Here is a 20,904-nt window from a genome sequence, read left to right as displayed (position 1 = left end):
GCTCCTGTCTCTGACCTGTGTAAATGGTGACCATGGGTGGTGTTTGTGGCTGTTGGGACCTGGTGATGGAGGCTGAGGGTAAATCACACTTGGGAACGGGGCAGTTGTCTCCAATTCCCTGCTAATCTGTGGTGACTGCCGAGCCCCCTCCTGTGCTGAGGTGCTCACCCATCAGGTACGGTTTGCCAGGCGCTTCCAGACTGTATTTCCACTCTCTATCTCTGGTCCAAGCTTAGGCAAGGAAGATCAGTGGCTTTTTTTTTTCTTTTTCTATTTAAATCTCATTTGCAAGCTCATTAAGAAACTCAGGAAATGTGGTACTGGGAACTCATACGCAAACGAGCAATAAAGCTTTTTTCGAACAGCTGCTCGTGTGATGTGGCTCTGGTTACGTCTCATGGCTGATGCAGCCCTAATGCTGAACCCTTGAGCGGGAGATTACATCAGCTCTGGATTCGGAGGCAAATAAGCGCTTGGGAAACAGGGGTGTGGAGATGAGGGGGTTGTGCTCGGCGCAGGGCAGGCGGCAGGTGGGTTGGTGGATAGCCCGGCCAGAAACGTGATACTTGCTGAAGGGCTTCCTGTGGCTGCCTCAAATCTGCAGGTAAGAGGAAGTGGTGGACCAGCTCCTCCCCAGGGTTTTCTTCCACGCTGCCTTCAGTGTTGATGCCAAGGTGCTTTTGTAACCATGATGCAGGTCATGGGGCTGCTCCAAGGATGGCAAGTGGCAGTTCCCAAGCAGGTGGTGCTTAGGGATAGTTTTGGGGATGTGATGACAGACTAAAGGGAGCATCTTTCTTTGTGGAGCCCAGTATCTTTGCTCAGGCCAGAGCTTGACTGAGGCCCTGAGGCTAATGCTCTGCTCTAGGGAAGCCACAGGACCACCAAGGTCACCAAGGCAGGGATGGAGGACTAAGCCTCAATGGTAGAGAAAGGACCATTAAGATTGCGTAAATCTCGTTCGATACCTTTGCTGCCTGCGTGCCAAGCCCCAGCTCTGTGCCTCCCCCTCCGTCTGGCGCTCTCCAGCCCTCTCTCCTGGGATTCCTGGAACTGGGATGTGTCCAGCTTCCCCATGAAGGTCCTTATCGCCTGTCCCCGTGTCGTTAGGTGGCGCTGGGCAGCCGGGAGCAGGGAGCCGGGGGTTGAGTGAGGACGGAGGGGAGGCCGGACGCCCAGGGCGGGAGAGCGACCCGGCTGCCTCGCTGCCTGCAGAGCCGCGGCAGGCCGGGAAGCCCTCGCGGGTTCCCGTTCCCGTGCGGATGCTGCTTTTCAGCGGAATTAACCTTGCGTTTGCTCCACATATCCTCTCCCGCAGCACCCGCCCTGAGACGTCCCGCCGCCGGCGGCAGCCGGTGCTGGGCAGCTGCCCAGCCGCCCGCCGCCCTCCCGAGCGGCCGGAGGGGAGGCCGAGCTGCCGCCGAGCAATTTTCCACGGCGGTTGAGGAGCCGGGAAGGCGATGCCGTGAGCGGGACCCGGCTGCTGCCGGGAGGAGGCCTGGGAAGCCAAAGCGTGGGGCGATAGCATGGAGCAAGCGTTGAGCCTTTGCAGCCTCCCGCTGCTGCTCTGCCTCGGTTTCCCCAGCCTGCGACGTCGCGCAGCCCGACCTCCCCCTGCCCGCGGGCAGGCTGGCCCTGGGACGAGCCTCTCGCACGGGCTCCCGGGGACCGAGCCGGTCTAAGACAGCCCCAAAAGCTCCCGTTGTTACCGAGCTTTGCAATTACCCCCAGGATGTGCGTAGGGTCTCTTGCTGGCTTTGGTAACTGGCCTTCGAAACTGAGTATTTAGCGAGTGAGCTACCAGGCTACCTGTGCTCTGGTGCAAGGCAAGAGCCCGCTCGAGTCAGGCTTCAGCTCCAGCGGGGAAGAAGTATGTTGTCATTTAAGAACCAGCTCACGTGAGCAGAAAAACGGTTGAAAAAGCTTTTTCAGCGGCGTGGCTAATGTATAATTTTCCAGACCCGTTTCCGGAGTCAGCGCGCCTGCGGAGGCGGTGTCCAGCGTGCCGCGCTCGCCGGCCTCCCGCCGCGTGAATCACCGGACCGCGGCATCCGCGCGCGGGAGCGGGGCCGCGCCGGGGAGCGGGTGGCTCCGGGGAGCGCTGGCTTCAGCGCTTCGGCTGGGCGAAAGCCGCGGCGCGGCCCCCAACCCACCTTCTCGCTCCGCTCCGCTGCTCCCCGGAGCCGGCGACCGGCCCAGGACGGGGCCGGCGCCTCGGGCGAGCGCGTTGCCAGCCCTCCCGGCAGCCCCGAGGGACCCGCTTCCTCCCCGTCCTCTCTGCCAGCGCCCCCAGGACCTCCCTGGGCTCCGGACCCTCTGACACTTCCCCGTGCTTTGCCCTCCCTAAAGCGTTTTGGACCCAAAGCCACAGAGCTGCCGAGACGCTCCCACGGGTGCCCGGCTGCCGCGTGCACCCGCGCCCTGGCCGGAGGGTGCCCCGCGCCCCTGCAGGATGCCTCTGTGGCCCGGGTGGGTTTTTCCCACCCCTCTGGGTTAACTGCTCGGGAAACAGGGTGCTGGGAGCAGGTTTCCTGCGGCCTGGAGCGGGGCAGAGGCACCGACGTGAGCTCGCGGCAGCTGCTTCAAGGAGCTATTTAGGGACGCGATGAAGCGGCGGATAAAGTCGGAGGGGGAGAGGGCCGGTTCCGCCCCGCGAAGAAGCGATTTCCTCCTTTCCCGGGAAATTTCCATCTCCCGCTGGGCAGGTTGCGCTGCCTCCTCTGCCGGCGCTGGGGCAGCCCCACAGGCAAGCGCCGCCCCGCCGGGAGGAATTATCCCCGCGGGGATGAAATGATCCCTGGTTCTTTTAGCTCCCTTAATTACCGTAAGGGAAGGATGCGCGGCGGAGCCGGGCCGGGCGCGCGCGGCGGCCGCCCGCTGCTCCGGGCTTTGCTCCGCTCCCCCGCCGCGGCCGGGGCAGCAAAGCCGCTGCGGGAGGCGGCAGGGCGCCCGGGCCGGGCCGGGTGCAGGGTGGGCGCTGGCGGCGGGGACCCGGCCGGGTGCTGGCCTGGAGACGCGTGCGGTGCCCAACCGGGCCCGGGAAAGGGCACGGCGCTGCGCGTGCTCGCGCGCGAGCCCCGTCGGCCGCAGCGCGGCGGGACGCGGCGGTGGCTCTGCCCCAGTTTGCCCCGGCTGGAGCCCTCCCGTCCTCTTCCTCCCGGGCGCCTGGCCGCGGACGCGCTTGGGTTGAGAGCGCTTTGGCCGCGTGTCCGAGGGCTCCTTCCCTCCCTCGACTGCACGAGCGGCTGCGCTGAAGATTTGCATCTCTGGAGCTGAGCTGAGCATCTCAGCTTCCCCCCCCCCCACCCGCAACGCATCCCGCACAGGAGGAGGAGGAGGAGGAGGAGGAGGAGAAGGAGGAGGAGGAGGAGGAGGGCGGCGGCGGCCCGGCTCGCTGCCTCCCGGCCCGGCTAGCAGCGGGCTTTTCCCTGCAGGACGTGGCTGCGCACCAGGAGCTGTCAGCGCGGTGTCGTGCGTTTATCAAGCTGCTTTTAGAGCCTCCTGCTTGGAGGAGGCCGAGGCGCCCGGGAGGGTCCCGGGGCGCCAACCCAGCCGTGTGAGAGAGGAGGATGAAGGGGGAGGAGGAAGGCACCCCGGGACGAGGCGGCAGGCTGGGAGATGAGGCAGTTTTGTGCTCGTTTTATCTCCCACGCCACACGGAAAGCTGTGCAAAAGGGAGAGCAGGGACAGGCAGCGCGGCATCCCCGGAGAGGATGGTCCGCAGGGCAGGGAGAGAGGGGCACTGCCGTCCTGGAAAATCAGAGGGTCTTCAGCTGGGAGGAAGAGCCAACCTCGGGCCGAGCTGGGGGCTTGGGCTGGGTTTCAATCTGTGCTCTTGTTGCTGCACTGGCCTTTTTAACCATCACACTCACGACTGGTTTTTAACATAAAAAGGCTTTTTTTTTTTTTTTTTTTTTTTTCATTTAGAAGATGCCCAAATAAGGCATTTTGACAGTTGCAAAACAGCTTCCAAAAGCTGGTTCTTGGTTAAAAACCTCATGGCATGGACCTCCTGGCAGCAGGCTGGATTCAGGGAAGCTCTGCATTTTCCCATGGAAAAAGCTTGGGTCTTTATTTCTTGCCTTTTTTTTTTCTTTTTTTTTTTTTTTTTTCTTTTTAAGACACTGAAACACTGAAGGGCTTTGACAAGAGAACTGAAAACACGCAAGGGAGCTTTTAGCACCGGTCCCTGCAGAAACTCGGTCTGCAGCCAAGCCAAGCCATGCTGTCTGCCTCCTCTTAACAAGTGCTTTATTTCCTCTCAGCTAAAGCAGATAATTTGGCTCTTTTTTCAGCTGTGCCCGACTCCCAGGGGAAAGGAAACGCGACTGTCGGGGGGCCGGCGCGTGTCAGCCCCGGCCTTCGCGCCACGCGGCTTCTCCCGGCGCCGGCCAGCTGTGCGGCCAGCTGTGCGGCAGACCCCGCTGCCCACACCCGTCCCCCCACCCCGCGCGGGATGGAGCTGCCGGGGGGGGGAGGCGGCGGGGGGGGGGTACTGCCCCGTGGGGGTGGGCACGGCCCCCGGCTCTCGCTGCCACCCGCCTCCTCCTGCCTGGGCATGAGGAGGGGAGCAGGAAGGGTTAAATGCAGCCAAGCCGTCGCCTCTCTCTCCTTTTGAGGGTTAAAAGCAGCAAGGACCCTCCTGTTTTCACCTGGAAAAGACCGGAGGCAGCGAGGACCTGTTGCTGGCCCTCGCCTCTGCCCAGGCGCACGGGAGGCATCGCTGCCGAAACGCCAGGCAGCCGGGACGGGGGGGGGGGTGCCCGAAGCCGGCGCGAGCGGGGGGCCGGCGCAGCCGAGGCGGGAGCCGCGAAGCCCCGCGCCCCGGGGCCCCGCTGCTGCGGGCCGTGCGGGGCCGTGCGGCGCCGCCCGCCAAACCCGTACGCGCTGGCCCTTCGGCCGAGCCCGCCTGGGGAGGGAGAGGGGGTTGCCTGTAAATCGATTATAAAGGAAATGCTTGAGGAAACCGTGTTTTCCGTGCCCTCCGACGTTGATGCCAGCCTCTCTTATAGGCACCGTGCTTGGGCCAGGCCTCCCGGGCGTCTGCGGAGCATCTTCAACTCCCTGGTGCCCGAACACCACCTTGGTGCGGGAGTGTTCGGGACCCCGCTGTCACCCCCCTGCTCCTTGTCCCGCGGGGATCCAGCCTGGGAAAGCCCAAGCGGTTGGGCAAAGCGAGGCGGGTATTTGCCCGCGCGCTGGAAGCTGTGCCTCTCCGAAATGCGGGGCCTCCTATTTTCCCCCTTGCGGTAAGTCCCACAACCCGGAGGAGTCTCGAGGGCTTCTGCAGCCCCCCCGGGGCCTCCGGGAGCTGGCAAGGACACAGCCGCCGTGGGGAAAGGCAAGGAGAGGCCTCGCGGTTGGGCAGCTCGTGGTTAGCGGAGAGCAGCCGGTTTTCATGTGGGATAAAACCTCTCCGGAAACGGTCTTCCCAGGCCCCAGCAGCGCTGCGTTTAGCCGGAGCAGGGGGCGATGGCAGAGCTGGGGCACGGTGCTGGGAGCCGCACGTGGGGGGCTGAGATTGCGGGCGCGCTTGCGCTGCCTCTCTGCTGCAAGCGAGCGACGAAGGAGCCCTTAAATGCCACAGGGAAGTGACATCGATGCTGTCGCAGGTGGCTGCGCTGCCAGGTTGGTCCGGCAGCTGCCAAAACGCTCCGAGCGACTTGCTTTTGGGCAGCCGCTCCGGTTTTGCAGCCTCCCCCCCCCCCTCCAGGCCAGGCACTGCAGCTCCAAGCGAGTGCTCCTGCACTTCTGCCGCCCGTTTTGGGAAGGCGGTGGGGTGGGGGGGCACCTGGGCGCGGGGCACTGCCTGGGCAGCCGCATTTGGGGTGAAACAGGGCGTTTTGGTGGCTCTGAGGCGGGGCACGCTGCGATTTTTGGAGCAGCCGGCCGTGCTCGAGGTGCCTGCGCTGGGCTCTTGCCCTGGCCGGGCCCCGCGGGGAGCCAGGCTCGCTCTGCCAGCGCCTCAGCTGCGGCAGAGCGCGGGCTGCGGTCGGGACCGCAAGCCCAAGCGCGACTCCCCCCGGCCCGGGAGCCCGTGGGGCGGCTGGTGGAGGCTTCTGCCCGGCTGGGCCACGGCCCCTCGCTGCACCCCCCCAGCGGCCCCAGCCTCGGTGCGGGCGGCTCCTCCGGGTCCCAGTTCCTCTTCCCCCCCACGTTCGCCGGACCCCCTCCCCTCTCCCCCCAGTCCGCATGGCTCTAAACCAGTGCTGCGGGATCAGCTGACCCTTTAATACTGGGCCTGGCGACAGCTGGAGGATGCTGCTGCCCACCAGGGCTTTGCTCTCTCTATTGCCCCCCCCTCAAAGTGCTGGGGCTGCCCTGGGCAGCTCGTGGGGGGCCCGGGGGGGGGGGAATCAGCCTCCTCCTGCTGAGCTAGCAAAGGGCTGGAGGGTATTTCCGGGGGGCAGTGAGCGCCACTGCAGACACTTGCAGCCCCCCGCCGCCTGTCCTGGGGGGGGTGCGTTGAAAGGGGAGGCGATGCCCGGCGGGGGGGGGGGGATTGCTTTGGGTAAGCTGTGCCGATTTGCCCTGAGGTTTTTCTTTTTTTATTATTTTATTTTATTTTATTCTTTTTTCTTTTCTCTCTCTCTCTTTTTTTTTTTTTTTGGCTCCTGAGGAAGGCGAAGGGGACTCGCTCCCCCCACCCCCCGGCTCCCCAGGCGGGCGAGGCCCAAGGGAGCCCAGCAGCTCCCCGGGCCCGCGGCGGGGCGGGAGGACGTGTGCCTCGTCCTTGTGCCAACCCCTCCTTCCTCCCCCGGCCGCCTCCTCCCGCCGGCCGTCCCGGCTCCGCCGCCGCCGCCGCCGCCGGGCGACCATGAAGCGGGGGGGCGGCGGGCGCCGAGACACCTGCCGGCCCCGGGCGCGCTCGGGGCCCCCCCCCGTGCACACCCGCGCCTCTCCCTCCTTCCTCCCCTCCCGCCCCTGCCTCCCGCCGCAGCTGCAGAGCCTCCTCCTCCTCCTCCTCCTCCTCCAAGGACGAGTCCGGACCGACGGCGCCTGCCGGACCGGCGGCTCCGCCAGCTCCGGCCCCGCCGCGGGCGCCGGGCGGCGCGGGCGGGCGCGGGGCTCCGCGGCGGGCGCCGGGGCCGGGGGGCGCCGGGGGCCGGGGGGCGCCGCGCCGCCGCGGGACATGTAGGCAGCGAGCGCCGCGGGCGGCCCGTAAGTAGCGCTGCCCCCGGCGGGGGGCTCCCGACCCCATCTGCCCCACTCGCGACCCTGCCCCACTCGCGTCCCCTGCCCCTCGCCGCCCCCCCCCAAAAAAAAAAACTCCGACGGGGGAAGAGGATTAGCTTTAATTTTAGGGCTTTAATTTACGGGGATCTCGCTCTGTCTTTTTTTTGGGGGGAGGGGGGAGAAAGAGGAGAGCAAAAGGAGAGGAGGCATCCGGCCGCCCCGCCGTCCCCCCGCCGCCTTGCGTAACCCAGCAGGCGGCAGGACGCTTTGGCGTTTATTTGGGGTTAATCCATATTCGACCTTCCTAAGCCGCGTTTGGGTGGGCGCGAGCGCCTGAGCCGGCGGCTGGGGCTTCGCGGCGGCGCGGTGGGTGCCCCGCAACTGTTGCTGCCGCAGGTGCCGGCGAGGAAGAGGAGGGCTGCGGGGTGATGCTGGCTGGTGGCAGATGAAGGTTGAAAGGAGACAGCGCTCACCAGAGGGGCCTGGGGGCTGCCAGCGCTTTCCCCTGCGGATTCCCCCCGCGTGGGGACAGGGACAGCAGGAAGGGGCTGGCGAGGACCTGGCACTTTGGGGAGATTTTTGCTGCTTTCCTGCCTTTCGGGGGGCTCTGCCGAGGTGTCCTTGCGCTGTGGGGGTGTCGCTCATCCGGGCAATGACGAACCCTCACGCAAACCCGTGCCCTCCCTGGTCTCCCTGGCACGGCTCCTCTTGCACTTCCCTGGAGGTTCGGGTTCATTTTGTCCTTTAAATCCCTCAGCAGCACCGTCCCTCTCGCCTCCCCGTGCGCCCTGTGTTCCCTGTGGCTTCAGGCTTGGAGGGTTTTTGAGATAAGATTTCCCTTTCCCGGAGAGGTGTTTTGCATTTCAGGACTTCATTTCTTCCGTCCCTAAGGTCGAAATATCTGCATGATCTCTCCCCTGCCGGCTGCCTTCCGTTGCCGATCCAGGGAGGGAGGGAGGGGTGGATGGAGGACGAAAAGGAGGTATAAAATTAGGAGCAAACTTTCTCTGTTGCATTAAAATGATATTTTAGGGGGATGCAGGAATGTAAGAGCTTGACTGGTGCCTTTAAAAGCTGGTTTCTCTAAGTGTTTATTTGCCAGGTGAAACTGTGTTTAGGAAAAGGTTTTTACCTGCTTAAAAATATTCCAAAGCAACAAAAAAACAGGTGCCAAAGCAACAGGACAGCTCCATGCCGGCCCTCCGGTCCCCGGGGAGGCGGCCGGGGCGAGGCATGGCGGAGCCCCGGCTCCCGGCCGGGACACGCTCGGCAGCCGCCCGGCCCCGGCGAGGCCCTGCTCCTGCCTCGGCAGCCGTCCCTTCCTGTGGCAGCGCCCAGGGCGCAAAATCCACCTTTTCGATAATTTTCCCAGAAAGTGCTTCTGCGGTGCTTGCTTAAAGGGGCTGGAAAATGGGGATTAAAAACTCCAGAGGGATTTTATTTATTCTTTTTTCCAGCCCCAGAACATGGGCCAGCTTGCCCTAGCCCCCGCTAGACTGGCCGGCCAAGGGGCAGCGGTGGCCCCTTGCCGAGCCGTGGCCGAGCCGGCGGGGGGAAGCGCCAGGCTCCGGCTTGGCCTCCGTGCAGCATCCCGGCGGGCGCCCGGGCCGGGAGCAGACCCTGCACGTTGCCTACAGCTGCCCGGGGCCCTGTGCAGCTTTGCCGCAGCCCGGCTGGTGCGGGAACGCGGGGAATGGCTTTGGTGGCTATTTTTCCTCCTCTGTCTCCGTCATCTTTCTGCAGTTTGCTTTTCCTCTCCCCTCCCTCCAAAATCGCATTTTCCCAGGCCCAGTCGCTCTTGAGCTCGCTCCCGTTTAAGAGACAAGGGCTGTGGGTCGCGCCGGCTCCGTCGGAGGCTCTCGTTGCACTTTGCATCCTGAGCCTGGCCACGTCCCTCCGCTCTCCCTATTTCCACCCTTCCTGCGATCTTCATTCCCTTCCGGAGCCCCGGGGCAGGGGCTGCTCTGGGGCAAGGGGAGCAGTGTGTCCGTCCGTCCATCCGTCGGTGCAGCGCTGCCCGGGGCACATGCCGGCGGCCTCGCCGGGAGGGCGCTCGCTTCGTTTTGGGCAGTGCGGCGTTCCCCTTCCTCTCGCCTCCTGTAGCTGATGCTGGATTCCCGATGAATTATTTATCACGGGACTAAAAATACTTGGAAATTCGCAGCGAGGAGCGAGCGGCTCGACCCGCCCCGGTGCCGTGCCGTAGCGTGGGACGCTGCCAGCATGACTCACCGGCCACCCTCTCCGGCCAAGGAGCGCCGGCGGCTGCGCGCTCGCTCCGGCGCTCGCTCCGGCGGCCCGCGGCAGCACCCCTGCCCGGCCTCTCCGGAGGCGAGAGCCCAGCCCCGGGTGCTGGGCGCCTCAAACGGCGCCGTGCACGGCCGGCTCGCGGAGGAGGGTCCCTGGCTGTTGGAGACGTGGCTACGGGCCAGCGTGAACGGGCCACCGGCCCCGGCAAGCCAAAAATGAGTTATTCCCCGAACGAAGCTCCAGCGAGAGCCGTGCCTGGGCCGGCCACGTTTTATATGTAGCGTTGTCACCCTGGGTGCTCAGTCTGGGAGTCAGTGGAACCAAAGGCGGCTCGTCAGCCTGCGACGTATACGTATATATACATACATATATCGCGATGGGAAGGGAAGGCAGGGAGCACTCCGGCTGAGCGCGCGGTGCCGGCTGGGGCTTGGGGGAAGCGCCGGGGCTACAGAGCCGCCCCAACCTCCCCCCCAGGAGCATCTCCCCACACCGGCCTCGGGGCTCCTCTCCTTCCTGCGGATGCTCCCGGGGAGCTCCGGCTGCGAAGGGTTAATGGGTTTTGGCGCCGGGGGCCACGGGTGTGATGGGCTCTGTGCCGTCCTCGCAGGGACGCGGCGACGGACATGGGCAGAGCGCCGGCGCACACCCTGCTACTGTCGATGGTGCTGGGCTGCTCGGCCGTCTTCACCGACATCCTGCTGCCCGGCCCCGAGGAGCCCGTGGTCAACGTGGCCGTGGTGTTCGGGGGCACGTCCTACCCGCTGCACATCCGCTCCCGCCTCAGTCCCCAGAGCTTCCTGGACATGCCCCTGGAGATCCAGCCCATCACGGTCGTGGTGAACAACACCAACCCCAGCACCCTGCTCACCCAGATCTGCAACATCCTCGCCAGCCACAAGATCCACGGCATCGTCTTTGAGGACAACGTGGGGACGGAGGCCGTGGCCCAGATCCTGGACTTCATCTCCTCCCAGATGCAGGTCCCCGTCATCAGCATCAGCGGAGGCTCTGCTGTGGTCCTCACTCCGAAGGTGAGACTTCTCCCTGGTGGCTCCTGCCAGGGGGATGGAGGGAATGGGGCTTATCAGAGCCTTTTAAGGGGGGCAGAGCTGGACATCAGGGTCACTGCTGGTTTGTGCCATGGGGGCCCATTGCAGGGGACCTCAAGATGGGACCTTCCCTGGTCCATTCCAGCCCATCTCCCATACTCTCGCACAGACCAGGGCAGCCGCATCCCTGGCCTGCCCCGCTGCTCTAGGGGGTGGCAGCATCCCCGGTGTCGGGAGATGTGGAACCGGGGCTGCAGCAGGGCACCGAGCAGGCTCGGCGGGCCATCGCCGATGGGCTTCCCTCCGGCCGGGTTTCTCTCGTACCTCCTCCTCCTGTAGCTCTGCCCAGCTTTGGTGCCCGCAGGGGTCCTGCTCCTGCCGGCCTTCCCTGGCACCGGCGGCAGCCCGCTGCTTGGGGAGTTTGCATTTTGGCAAGGCAGCTTGCAAATACTGATACCGGCCCGTTGACTCCACTGTCTGGATGTTTTTGGTTTTAATATTTTGGTTTTCCGGAGCTTTTGGGGGCTCTAGCCCCCGGATCTCACCTCTGCAGGTTATTCCCCCCCCCCCCCCCGATCGGGGAGGCTGGACAGGGACCGGCTGCCTGCCCTGCAGGGGCAGTCAGCCCTGCCCCAGCAAGTGCCCCCAGGCGCCCCAGCCTGCCCGGGGCCGCGGGTGGGTGTCAGCGGGCACAGTGGGCTCAGGTGTGGCCCCACGGGGCTGTAAGAGAGCCGTGACTTTGCTGCAGACTGGATATTTTTCTATAGCCTGCTCCAAGGCGGGTGTTTCCAGGGGCAGTGAGGGGACCCGTTCGAAGGCCTGCCCTCCTCTTCCTCAGCCACGTTGCAGATCCCCCTTCTCCTGTGATGAATCCCTTGGGGATTCACCCACTCCAGGCAGACCAACGCCCCGACAGCAGAAACACTTGGCTGGCGATGGAGGCCATCAGCACGGCAGAACGCTGCTGCCTTTTCATGACCTTCTGCAAATGCCGTTCACTGAATCATTTAAGACAGAATCAGATCAATTAAGATTTGCTAATGAGAGGCCAGATGGCTGGGGAGGTGGGGTGGGAGGGAAGGCGCAGTCAAGGGGCTCCGGGAGCAGGTCGCGGTCCAGAGGCTGGAATGGGATATATCCGCCCAGCAGAGTATTTGCCCCCCTCTTCGTGCTCGTGATTTAAGGGGAAATTATTGGTGTGCTTTGGAAAGCACTGGATGAATTTTTGGTCAAAGGGGGCCTCACCAGCTCTCAGCCCCCTGAGCTCCTCTTCGGGGTGAATTCAAGGTTTGCAGGCGAGAAGCCCCAGCCACAGGACCTGGGTGCCAACCTTCTCCCCACTGGGCTTATCTTCTCCTGCAGGAGCCCGGATCAGCTTTCCTTCAGCTGGGTGTCTCCATTGAGCAGCAAATTCAGGTGATCTTCAAGGTCTTGGAGGAATACGACTGGGGCTCCTTTGCCGTCATCACCAGCCTGTACCCCGGCTACAACATCTTCCTGGACGTCATCCGCTCCTTCACGGATGCCAGCTACTTCGGCTGGGAGCTTCAGGACGTGCTGACCTTCGAGATGAGCCAGGAGCAGAGCAACTCACGGACGCAGCGTCTCCTGCGGCAGCTCGATGCCCAGGTGCTCCTCGTCTACTGCTCGCGCCAGGAGGCCGAGTACCTCTTTGAGATGGCGGAGCAGGCTGGCCTGGTGGGGCCGGGCTACGTGTGGATTGTTCCCAGCCTGACGGTGGGCAACACGGAACGGCTGCCCATCTCCTTCCCCGTGGGCCTCATCAGTGTGGTGACGGAGAGCTGGAAATTGAGCCTGCGCCAGAAGGTGCGGGATGGTGTGGCCATCATCGCCATGGGGGCGGCCAGCTTCTTCCGGGCCCACGGCTACCTCCCGGATGTGGGACGCGACTGCCGGGCACCTGCCAGCACCACCACCAACAGCAGCTTCTACCGGTGAGCCTTGGGGAGCAAAGCCTCCGTGTGGGACGGTGGGGCGTCCTGGAGCATCGTTGCTGCAAGCGTCCTCGCTTTGCAGTGGATGAAGTGAGGAGGAGCAGGGAGGAGGAGGAGGAGGGAGCCGGTGGCAGAGCCACGGCACTAGCTGGGAGCAGGACGGTGCCAGGCTGCTTGCGGCTGACCCTGGTGCCGGTGGGGTTTTTCCTTTCTTTGGTTGCTCCCACCCACATGTCTCACCATGTCCAACTCCGGGAGCGGTGGCCATGAGGCCCCAGTCGGCAGCAAGGGAGGATAGAGATGTGCCACGGGGTCGACGGGGGCCGCTCAGGCTCACGGCACTGCTGTCGCCCCGGCAGGCACCTCCTCAACGTGACCTGGGAGCACAGGGACTTCTCCTTCAACGAGGGCGGCTACCTGGTGCGGCCCACCATGGTGGTCATCTCGCTCAACCAGCACCGGCTCTGGGAGATGGTAGGGACCTGCGGGGGACCCGCTGGGCTGGGCTGCGGGAGGCTGCGCCCCTGCCCCGGGGCAGGCTGCACCCTGCACAGCCGAGGGCGGCTTCGGTGTTGCCTCTGCCGACGCGGGGCGGCGCGGACCCCCCCAGCCCCGGCGCGCGGAGCAGCCCGCGGCAGTCTCCTACCGCAGCTTCGTGGTGGAGCTGCCCGGCCCCGCTCCAGCCGGCGCCCGGCGCACGCTCGCGGCCGGGAAGGGCGCCCGGTGGGCTCTTGCCTCGTGGTCAAAACCGCGTGGGCGGCCTGCGGGGTGCCTGGGCGGCGGGGCTGCACGCCTCCCTTTCCTTTTTCCCCCTCAAATCGGTGGCTGCAAAGTTCCAAAAGATTTCAAACCGCGAACGGCCGCCTTCGGGGAAGAGCGAGCCTCCAGACCGGCCGCAAGCCACGCGGAGCTTTTTTTTGCCCCTTGAAAGCATTTCGGTTCCTACTTGGCCATGTTTTTGCTCACGGTGCTGGCACAAAGCCCGCTTTTGGGGGCCCGGGTGGAAAACTCCCGCCGCGGTCGCTGGAGCAGAGCGCGAGCGTGCCGGCGGGTCGCGGCGGCGCGGGAAGCCGTGACCGAGGCACGAGCTCCGGCGCAGCGCCGTGCGGCAGAAACGAGCCCTGGGAGACCCGCAGGGCAAAAGGCAGGACGCGGCAGGACTCCCGGCGCCGAGCGCCCGCTGCCGCCTCGCCGGGCGGTGACGGGGCTCTCCCCGCCTCGGCAGGTGGGCAAGTGGGAGAAAGGCATCATCCACATGAAGTACCCGGTGTGGCCCCGCTACGGCTCCTTCCTGCAACCCGTGGCCGACAACCGGCACCTGACGGTGGCCACGCTGGAGGAGAGGCCCTTCGTCATCGTGGAGAACACGGACCCCAGCACGGGGGTCTGCGTGCGCAACACCGTGCCCTGCCGCAAGCAGACCAACTCCTCCCGAAGGTGCGCGGGGACGGGGCAGCGCGGGGCCCCCGGGCCGCGCGGCACCGAGCCGTGCAGGCGAAGAGGGACGCGGCGGGTGCAGGCGGACGCTGTCTGGCTGAGCCTGGGCGGAGGTTTTACGGGTTTCTGGCTGTCCTCGTTACGAGAGGCGCCACTGAACTGCGACTCAAGCTGCTCCTCTCTTGCAACCTGGGGCTTCAGCTATGGTGTGGCTTGAAGCCCCCTGCCCAGGGCGATGCTCCAGGAGTTCAGCTCACCGCTTCCCCGAGGCTTTGGGGAGCTCGTCAGTGGCTTCTCTTCCTTCCTCATTTGGGGTTAACCACCCTAAACCCATTCGCTATTCAGCAGCAGGGGCAAAGCTCAGCACCTCTGGCCCTGCTCCCTGGGCAGCTGGTACCGTGGAGGCACCAGGGGAAGGGGGGATGGGGCGGCTCAGGGTGCTGTGTAACCCCTGGGGTGCTCAGGGCACCTCCAGGAGGGCCTGGCGACGTCCTAACCCACTTTTCCTGGCGCAGTTTCAGCGGCGATGGCCCCGCAGACCCCTACACCAAGCTGTGCTGCAAGGGCTTCTGCATCGACATCCTGAAGAAGCTGGCCAAGGCCGTCAAGTTCTCCTACGACCTCTACCTGGTGACCAACGGCAAACACGGCAAGATCGTCCGCGGGGTGTGGAACGGGATGATTGGTGAGGTAGGGGTGGGCAGGGCTCGTCCCCCAAATTCCCCCCACCCCCAGGCGTCCCAGGGCGTCATTCTCCAGCCTTGCTTGGGGGCAGGGCCCGGGCTGGGATTTTCCTGTTGAAACGGGTTAAAGTTTCTGCATTTGGACTCGTTTGGTTTTGGCTGCCCTCCGCGTAGGGGATAATTCGGCGTGAGAAAGAGCAGAGGTGCAGTTGTAGATCCCAGGGATTATGCCTGAGGGTTAGCGGGGAGGAACAGGCGGGGTGGTCAGAGCGCCGAAAGCTCATCATCCCCCAGCTGGCCGTGTTGGTCTCCCTGTTAATTTAATAAGCCAATATTTAAAAAAAAAGAAAAAAGTTAAGGTTGCAAAATGAAGCACTCAGGAGGTGAGGAAACGCCTGGAGAAGGTCGTCTGGGTCCCTTAGCCCTGCCTGTTGCGTGCCTGCGTTCCTGCGGGCTTTGCAAGGGCCAGCTCACGGCCCAGTTTCTCCGGGGGATCCCTGCGCGGTCCTTCGGGCACGTCCTCGTCCGCACAGGAGCGCGGGCCGCGCTGGCTCCGGTCCAGCTCAGCGCGGCCGCGGCTGCACCGCGGCAGCCAGCAAAGCACCATTCCTCACTCGAACCTCCAGCGCTGGGATTGCTGCCCGAGGGGCGCGGGGAGGCTCGGGCTGATGCTGCGAGCGCAGGCGGTTCCCAAAGGTGCTGCCCCGGAGGAGGATCACACATCCTGGCGCTCCTGGGTGCCTTCAGCCCGCCTCCTCTTCCTCCGGCGGCCGGCGGGAGGTGGCGGGCGCCGCCGCCGAGCCGCCCCCGCTGAGGGTGGGCTGCCCCTTCCCAGGTGTACTACAGGCGAGCGGACATGGCCATCGGGTCGCTCACCATCAACGAGGAGCGCTCCGAGATCGTGGACTTCTCCGTGCCCTTCGTGGAGACGGGCATCAGCGTCATGGTGGCGAGGAGCAACGGCACCGTCTCCCCCTCCGCCTTCCTCGGTGAGCAGAGCGGGCCGGGGGCACGCAGGGTCCTCCCGTGCTCTTGACAAACGTGGGTTAGAAATGCCGGTCGTCGTCATTCGAAATAAAAGGGCCTGTCTGGGCGCTGCAAGGGCGCGAGCGAGCGCGGGAGCGTTGTGGCGTCCTCCTCCCCGTGCCGTAAGTAATCCTTTTACTACGGAAACCGAGGCTGGGGTCGGCATGGCTTTTCCTCTCCGTTCCTTGCTCGGCGGAGGCAGGCTGGAGGCGCTGGAGGTTTAGAGGGAAGCCGGGGATTTGCCAGCGCTGGAGCCTGCTCGAGGGCTCTGCTCTGGTTGCTGAGCCGCCACCAAATCCCGTGTTTGAGCTGGGGAACTTCCCGGCGCAGGAGACTGCGGGTGCTGAGAGCTCGAGCGAGGTTTAAAGAACAACCGGGCGAAGCGCCCGGCGAGGCGAGGAGATGGGCCAAGGCCCTGGTAAAATCCGAACGAAAAGTCGGGTGATTTCTTGGGGCATCCCAGCGAGAGAAAAACAGCAAAATGCCCGCTGAGGCGGAGCAGGGCTTTGCAGGGCGCCGCGGCCCCGGCCGAGGCCCTCGGCTTCGCGGTGCCCGCTCCGGGCGGCCGCCGGGGCTCCGCGTCCCAGCGGCTCCCCGCTGCCTTGCAGAGCCCTACAGCCCGGCCGTGTGGGTGATGATGTTCGTCATGTGCCTCACGGTGGTGGCCGTCACCGTCTTCGTCTTCGAGTATTTCAGCCCCGTGGGCTACAACCAGAACCTGAGCAGCGGCAAAAGTGAGCGAGCGGGGCGGCGGCGGCGGCGGGGGGCGCGGGGCCGCCCTGGCCGGGCTGACGGCTCCCCGCTCCCGTCCCTCTCCCCGCCAGGGCCCGGCGGTCCCTCCTTCACCATCGGCAAGTCCGTGTGGCTGCTCTGGGCCCTGGTCTTCAACAACTCGGTGCCCATCGAGAACCCCAAGGGCACCACCAGCAAGATCATGGTGCTCGTCTGGGCCTTCTTCGCCGTCATCTTCCTCGCCAGCTACACGGCCAACCTGGCCGCCTTCATGATCCAGGAGCAGTACATCGACACGGTGTCGGGGCTGAGCGACAGGAAGGTGCGGGGCGCGAGGGACGCGGCGGGCGCTGCTCCAGCGCCGCCGGCCCGCACGTCTTCTCCATCCACGGGGGACCAGGGTAGGGAGGTCGGGCGCAGAGCAGGGATCAGCCCAAGGAGCTTCACCCGTGGGCACAAGCGGGGATGGAGAAGGCAGCGCAGGTGCCGGGCCCTGGCACAACTGCAAATTAGCCTGTTCTCCCTCAGAAAGGCGGTGGGGGTGCACGCGCCGGCAGGTGAGGGGGCCCCGCGTGACGCCGCCGCCCGGGGCTCCCCCCGCAGTTTCAGCGGCCGCAGGAGCAGTACCCCCCGTTCCGCTTCGGCACCGTGCCCAACGGCAGCACCGAGAGGAACATCCGCAGCAACTACCCCGACATGCACACCCACATGGTGAAGTACAACCAGCGCTCGGTGGAGGACGCGCTCACCAGCCTCAAAATGGGGTACGGCTCCCCCCTCCCCCCCGCCACGGTGTCTCCCCAAGGGGGTGCAGACCCCAGCTCCCCCCCCCCATATGGGACGGCTCCCCGAGACGGGCACGGCTCCCCCAAACGGGGAGCATCTCCACCGAGTCGGGCACGGCTCCATCCGGCAGCATGTGGCTCCGTCCGGCTGCCCCGGAGGGGCCGCGGCTCCCCGAGGCGGTACCCCCGGCCCCCTCCTCACCCTGCCCTCTCCGGGCGCCGCAGGAAGCTGGACGCCTTCATCTACGACGCGGCAGTGCTCAACTACATGGCCGGCAAGGACGAGGGCTGCAAGCTGGTGACCATCGGCAGCGGGAAGGTCTTTGCCACCACGGGCTACGGCATCGCCCTGCAGAAGGACTCGCGCTGGAAGCGGGCCATCGACCTGGCCCTGCTGCAGTTCCTGGGAGACGGTGGGTGGCACCGAGCCCCACCAGCTCCTCCTTGGCCTCTTCCACCTCCCCAGTGCCCTGGCTGGCAGAGAGAAGCTACCGGTTTCATTTTCAAGTGTCTTTATTTCAGTCTTGTAAAGGACAACATGAGGTCTTCCAGCCCCTGGAAACCCACCTTTTGCACAGCAAATTAGCCCAGGGACAGCAGAGGACGAGGCCTTGCCGTCTGCCCTCCCTCGGCGTGGGCCGCTTTGGTCCCTGGCACCCTTGGAGGGGTTCAGACCCTGCTGTCAGCTTGGAGGACACCGTACACAAGTTATATGAGGGTCTGGGGGTGGGGGAAGGAGAAGGCAAATCACAGGACAGGGAGTGTATCTAGCTGGCACTTGGGAGGAGGAAGATGGAGGGGAGAAGAGAGAAGGGAGAGGGCCTCGGAGAAGCATGAGTATCTCGCAGGGCGATGGCGAGGGCTGAGCTGATACCAGCTCTGGGGTGGTTTTGTCCTCCTCCAGCGATGGTGACAGGCAGGAGCTGTGCTTGGGGAGATGTGGCTCGGGTGGGAGTTTTTCACCCGCTGCCTCTGTGCATGTGTGGTGCCAGGTGAGACACAGAAGCTGGAGACAGTGTGGCTGTCGGGCATCTGCCAGAATGAGAAGAACGAGGTGATGAGCAGCAAGCTCGACATCGACAACATGGCTGGAGTTTTCTACATGCTGCTGGTGGCCATGGGGCTGAGCCTGCTGGTCTTCGCCTGGGAGCACCTCGTCTATTGGAAGCTGCGGCACTCCGTCCCCAAGTCCCACAAGCTTGACTTCCTCCTGGCCATCAGTAGGGTGAGCGTGCAGCCACCGGGGTTCTTGGGGTGCCCAGGTTTGCTCCTGTCGGGCCGCGGAGGCGGGCACGGCTTTGCTGATGCCCCTCGGACCTGCGTGGGGCTCGCTGGTGGAGATGCTTGTGTTGAAATGCATTATTGGTCAGGGCACCGCTGGGGATGCCCACGAGCAGGCAGCGCGAGCAGGCTTTTTCAGTCATGTAAGCAGACTGGTCTGTGGAATGGGGGGGGGGCAGTGGGACAGGAGCTGCTCTGTGGTGGAGGTGGGAGCAGGGATGGGGTCTGTGGAGCTGGCGTGCATGGGGTCCCCAGCGTGGAGATCAGATAGGATAGAGGATACGGCACACATGAAGATCTCGACTTTCCTAATAGCCAGAGATCTTGGCCTGATCGTGTCATCTGAGGCCAGTTCTTCTTGACCCACCCAAACCAGCTGCTGGCGTGGTGGCATTTGAGAACCGTGCATAGGAGGGCGAGCTGGCTGATGGATGTGGACGTGCAGCTCCAGCTGCTCTGCTGACGGGGCCGGGGGGATTCCTCTATCTCTGCAGGGCATTTACAGCTGCTTCAACGGGGTCCAGACCCTGGCGAGCCCCGTGCGGGCGCCCACCCCCGACGTCACAGCCGGCTCAGCCCAAGCCAACGTGCTGAAGATGCTGCAGGCCGCCAAGGACATGGTGTCGACGGCCAGCGTGGGTGGCTCCGCTGGAGACCGCCACGCGCACCATTGAGGACTGGAGCAGCCGCAGCGAGCGCCTCCAGACCACCTTCTCGCTGAGGACACCCCAGCTCGTGGTGCAGAACAGCACCGGCGCCCACCGGCACCCCGCTGCCGGCCCACCGCAGAGGTTCAGCCGGGTCTACGTGCCCAAGGGTGCTCCTCCAGGCCTGCCCCAGCCCGTCCTGGTGGACTGCAGGCTTCCCGGGGACGAGAAGTGGACGAGGGGCCAACGAGCAGCCCCCCGTCCTTCACCCGCTGAGGTTTCGGGGCGGCTGTTCGGGGGACGTATCACTGCCGGGCCCCGCAGCGGGCGCTTTCCCCCACCTCCTGGTGAAGACCATGCCGGAGGGGGACGGCCGAGACCAGACGCCGATGGGCAACCACGTGGGTGCCGCCTTGTCCCCCCTGACGCCGCCCAGGGAGCTTCCCCCTGCCGGACATCTACCGGGAGCACAAGCGGGCGCCGGCGCGGGGCGACCGGCTGCAAACCGCCCCGGCGCTCTACGGGGACGGCGGGCCCGGGCGCCCGGCGCCGCTGCCGCGGCTGCTCTCCGCGCCCACCGAGGAGGCGGCGGGGAGCCCTGTCCGGCCGCCCCTCGGGCGCCCACGGCTCCTTGCCCGGAGCCGAGAGGACTTGCAGAGCCTGGGGGCCGGGGGCCGGCGCGGCGGCGGAGCAGGAGAGGCCGAGCCGGCGCGCGGGCCTCGTGCCGGGCGGCGCGGGAGCGGGGCGAGAGGCGGCGTGGGCTCCGCGGCGGCGGCGGGGGCAGCTCGCCCGCCCGCGCCGACGTGCCCGACCTCTTCCCCGCCGGCTGCGGCCCCGCGGCCGAGGGCCCGGCGCCGCCGGGGGCCCGGCTGCCCTCGTACCGGGAAGCGTGCCGGCACGGCCCCCGCCCCGCCGACGGCACCCTGCCCCTCTACCCGGGACGCCTCCGCCGCGGGTCCCCGCCGGGCCGGAGCGCCGGGCGCCCCGACAGCGGCTACCCGGGACTGCGGGAGCCGCGCGGCGCCGGCCTTCCCGCGGGCGGCGGGGACGGGGCGCCGGGGGCCGCCGGGGGCCGCGGGGGCCGGCGGCGGGCCGCTCCTGGCGCCGCGTCTCCAGCCTGGAGTCGGAGGTGTGAGGGGCCGGTGCTTCGGCGGTGCCGCGGGTGCCCCCCGCCTGCGCCCGCCTCTGCACCAGCCCCCGGTTGGGGGTGGGGGGGCCCGAGAAGTGACCTTTTCCCGCGCTTTCCCCCCGCACGGGTCCCCCCCATCCGGGGACGGGCTTGGGCGCAGGTGCCCCGAGGCTCTCGCTGCCGCCGGCGGGCGCCCGCGGGGACGCGGGGGGGGGGGGGGGAGACACGGCTGGACACTGGTGGGGGGGATGAGCAAACACGAGCGTCCAGGTCATTAAAAAGAGCCGTTTTAAACCTTTCCGGGGACCGTGCCTCCGTCCGGCTGCACTCGGCCCCTCCGGCTGGGACGGGCAGCGCCGCGCCGCGCCGGGGGCACCCGCAGCCGAAGCTCCCCGGGGTCGGCCCTGAGCAGGCAGGAAAGTCGGGGAGCCGCCGAGCCGGGGGGGGGGGGGGGTGCGTGGGGTGCGTGGTGGGGGGGCCCTGCTGCAGGGACGTGGTGCCACGAGGCGCCGGCGCTCGTCCCGGCTGCTCTCACACGGGGCGCACGGAGAAGCGGCTCGCCGAGGAGCTGCTCTACAGCTCCTTCCACTGCCGCCCAGTTTGAAGCCGCCCTTTGGGTTGCTGGGTGCACGGGGGTGAGCGCACAGCCGGGGCGGGGGGGCAACGGCTGGGGAGGGGGCACAGCGTGCAACTGGGAGCTGCTGCAGCGCTGAGGAGCAAAAAAAGAAAACCCAACCAACAAAAAAAGGCG

General features: G+C 66.0%; 1 protein-coding gene across 1 annotated transcript; it reads left to right on the top strand.

Annotated features, from left to right (window-relative positions):
- Nucleotides 1-6,817: 6,817 nt before the first annotated feature.
- GRIN2C (glutamate ionotropic receptor NMDA type subunit 2C) lies at nt 6,818-20,059 on the top strand (the record flags this gene model as incomplete). The annotated part of the gene is given in 20 exon segments (XM_062592108.1): nt 6,818-7,018; nt 9,430-9,584; nt 10,037-10,460; nt 11,841-12,433; nt 12,793-12,907; nt 13,659-13,870; nt 14,392-14,560; nt 15,389-15,542; nt 16,188-16,313; nt 16,404-16,633; nt 16,915-17,075; nt 17,322-17,509; nt 18,089-18,321; nt 18,872-19,024; nt 19,026-19,259; nt 19,261-19,473; nt 19,475-19,633; nt 19,635-19,739; nt 19,741-20,016; nt 20,018-20,059. Coding segments are annotated over 20 exon segments (4,143 nt in total), but the record flags the coding sequence as incomplete, so codon positions are not given.
- Nucleotides 20,060-20,904: the final 845 nt, after the last annotated feature.

This window comes from Rhea pennata, chromosome 19 (assembly GCF_028389875.1).
Source record: "Rhea pennata isolate bPtePen1 chromosome 19, bPtePen1.pri, whole genome shotgun sequence".
Lineage (NCBI taxonomy): Eukaryota > Metazoa > Chordata > Aves > Rheiformes > Rheidae > Rhea > Rhea pennata.
Note: the sequence above shows the minus strand (reverse complement) of the source record. Positions and strands in the feature narration are given on the sequence as shown.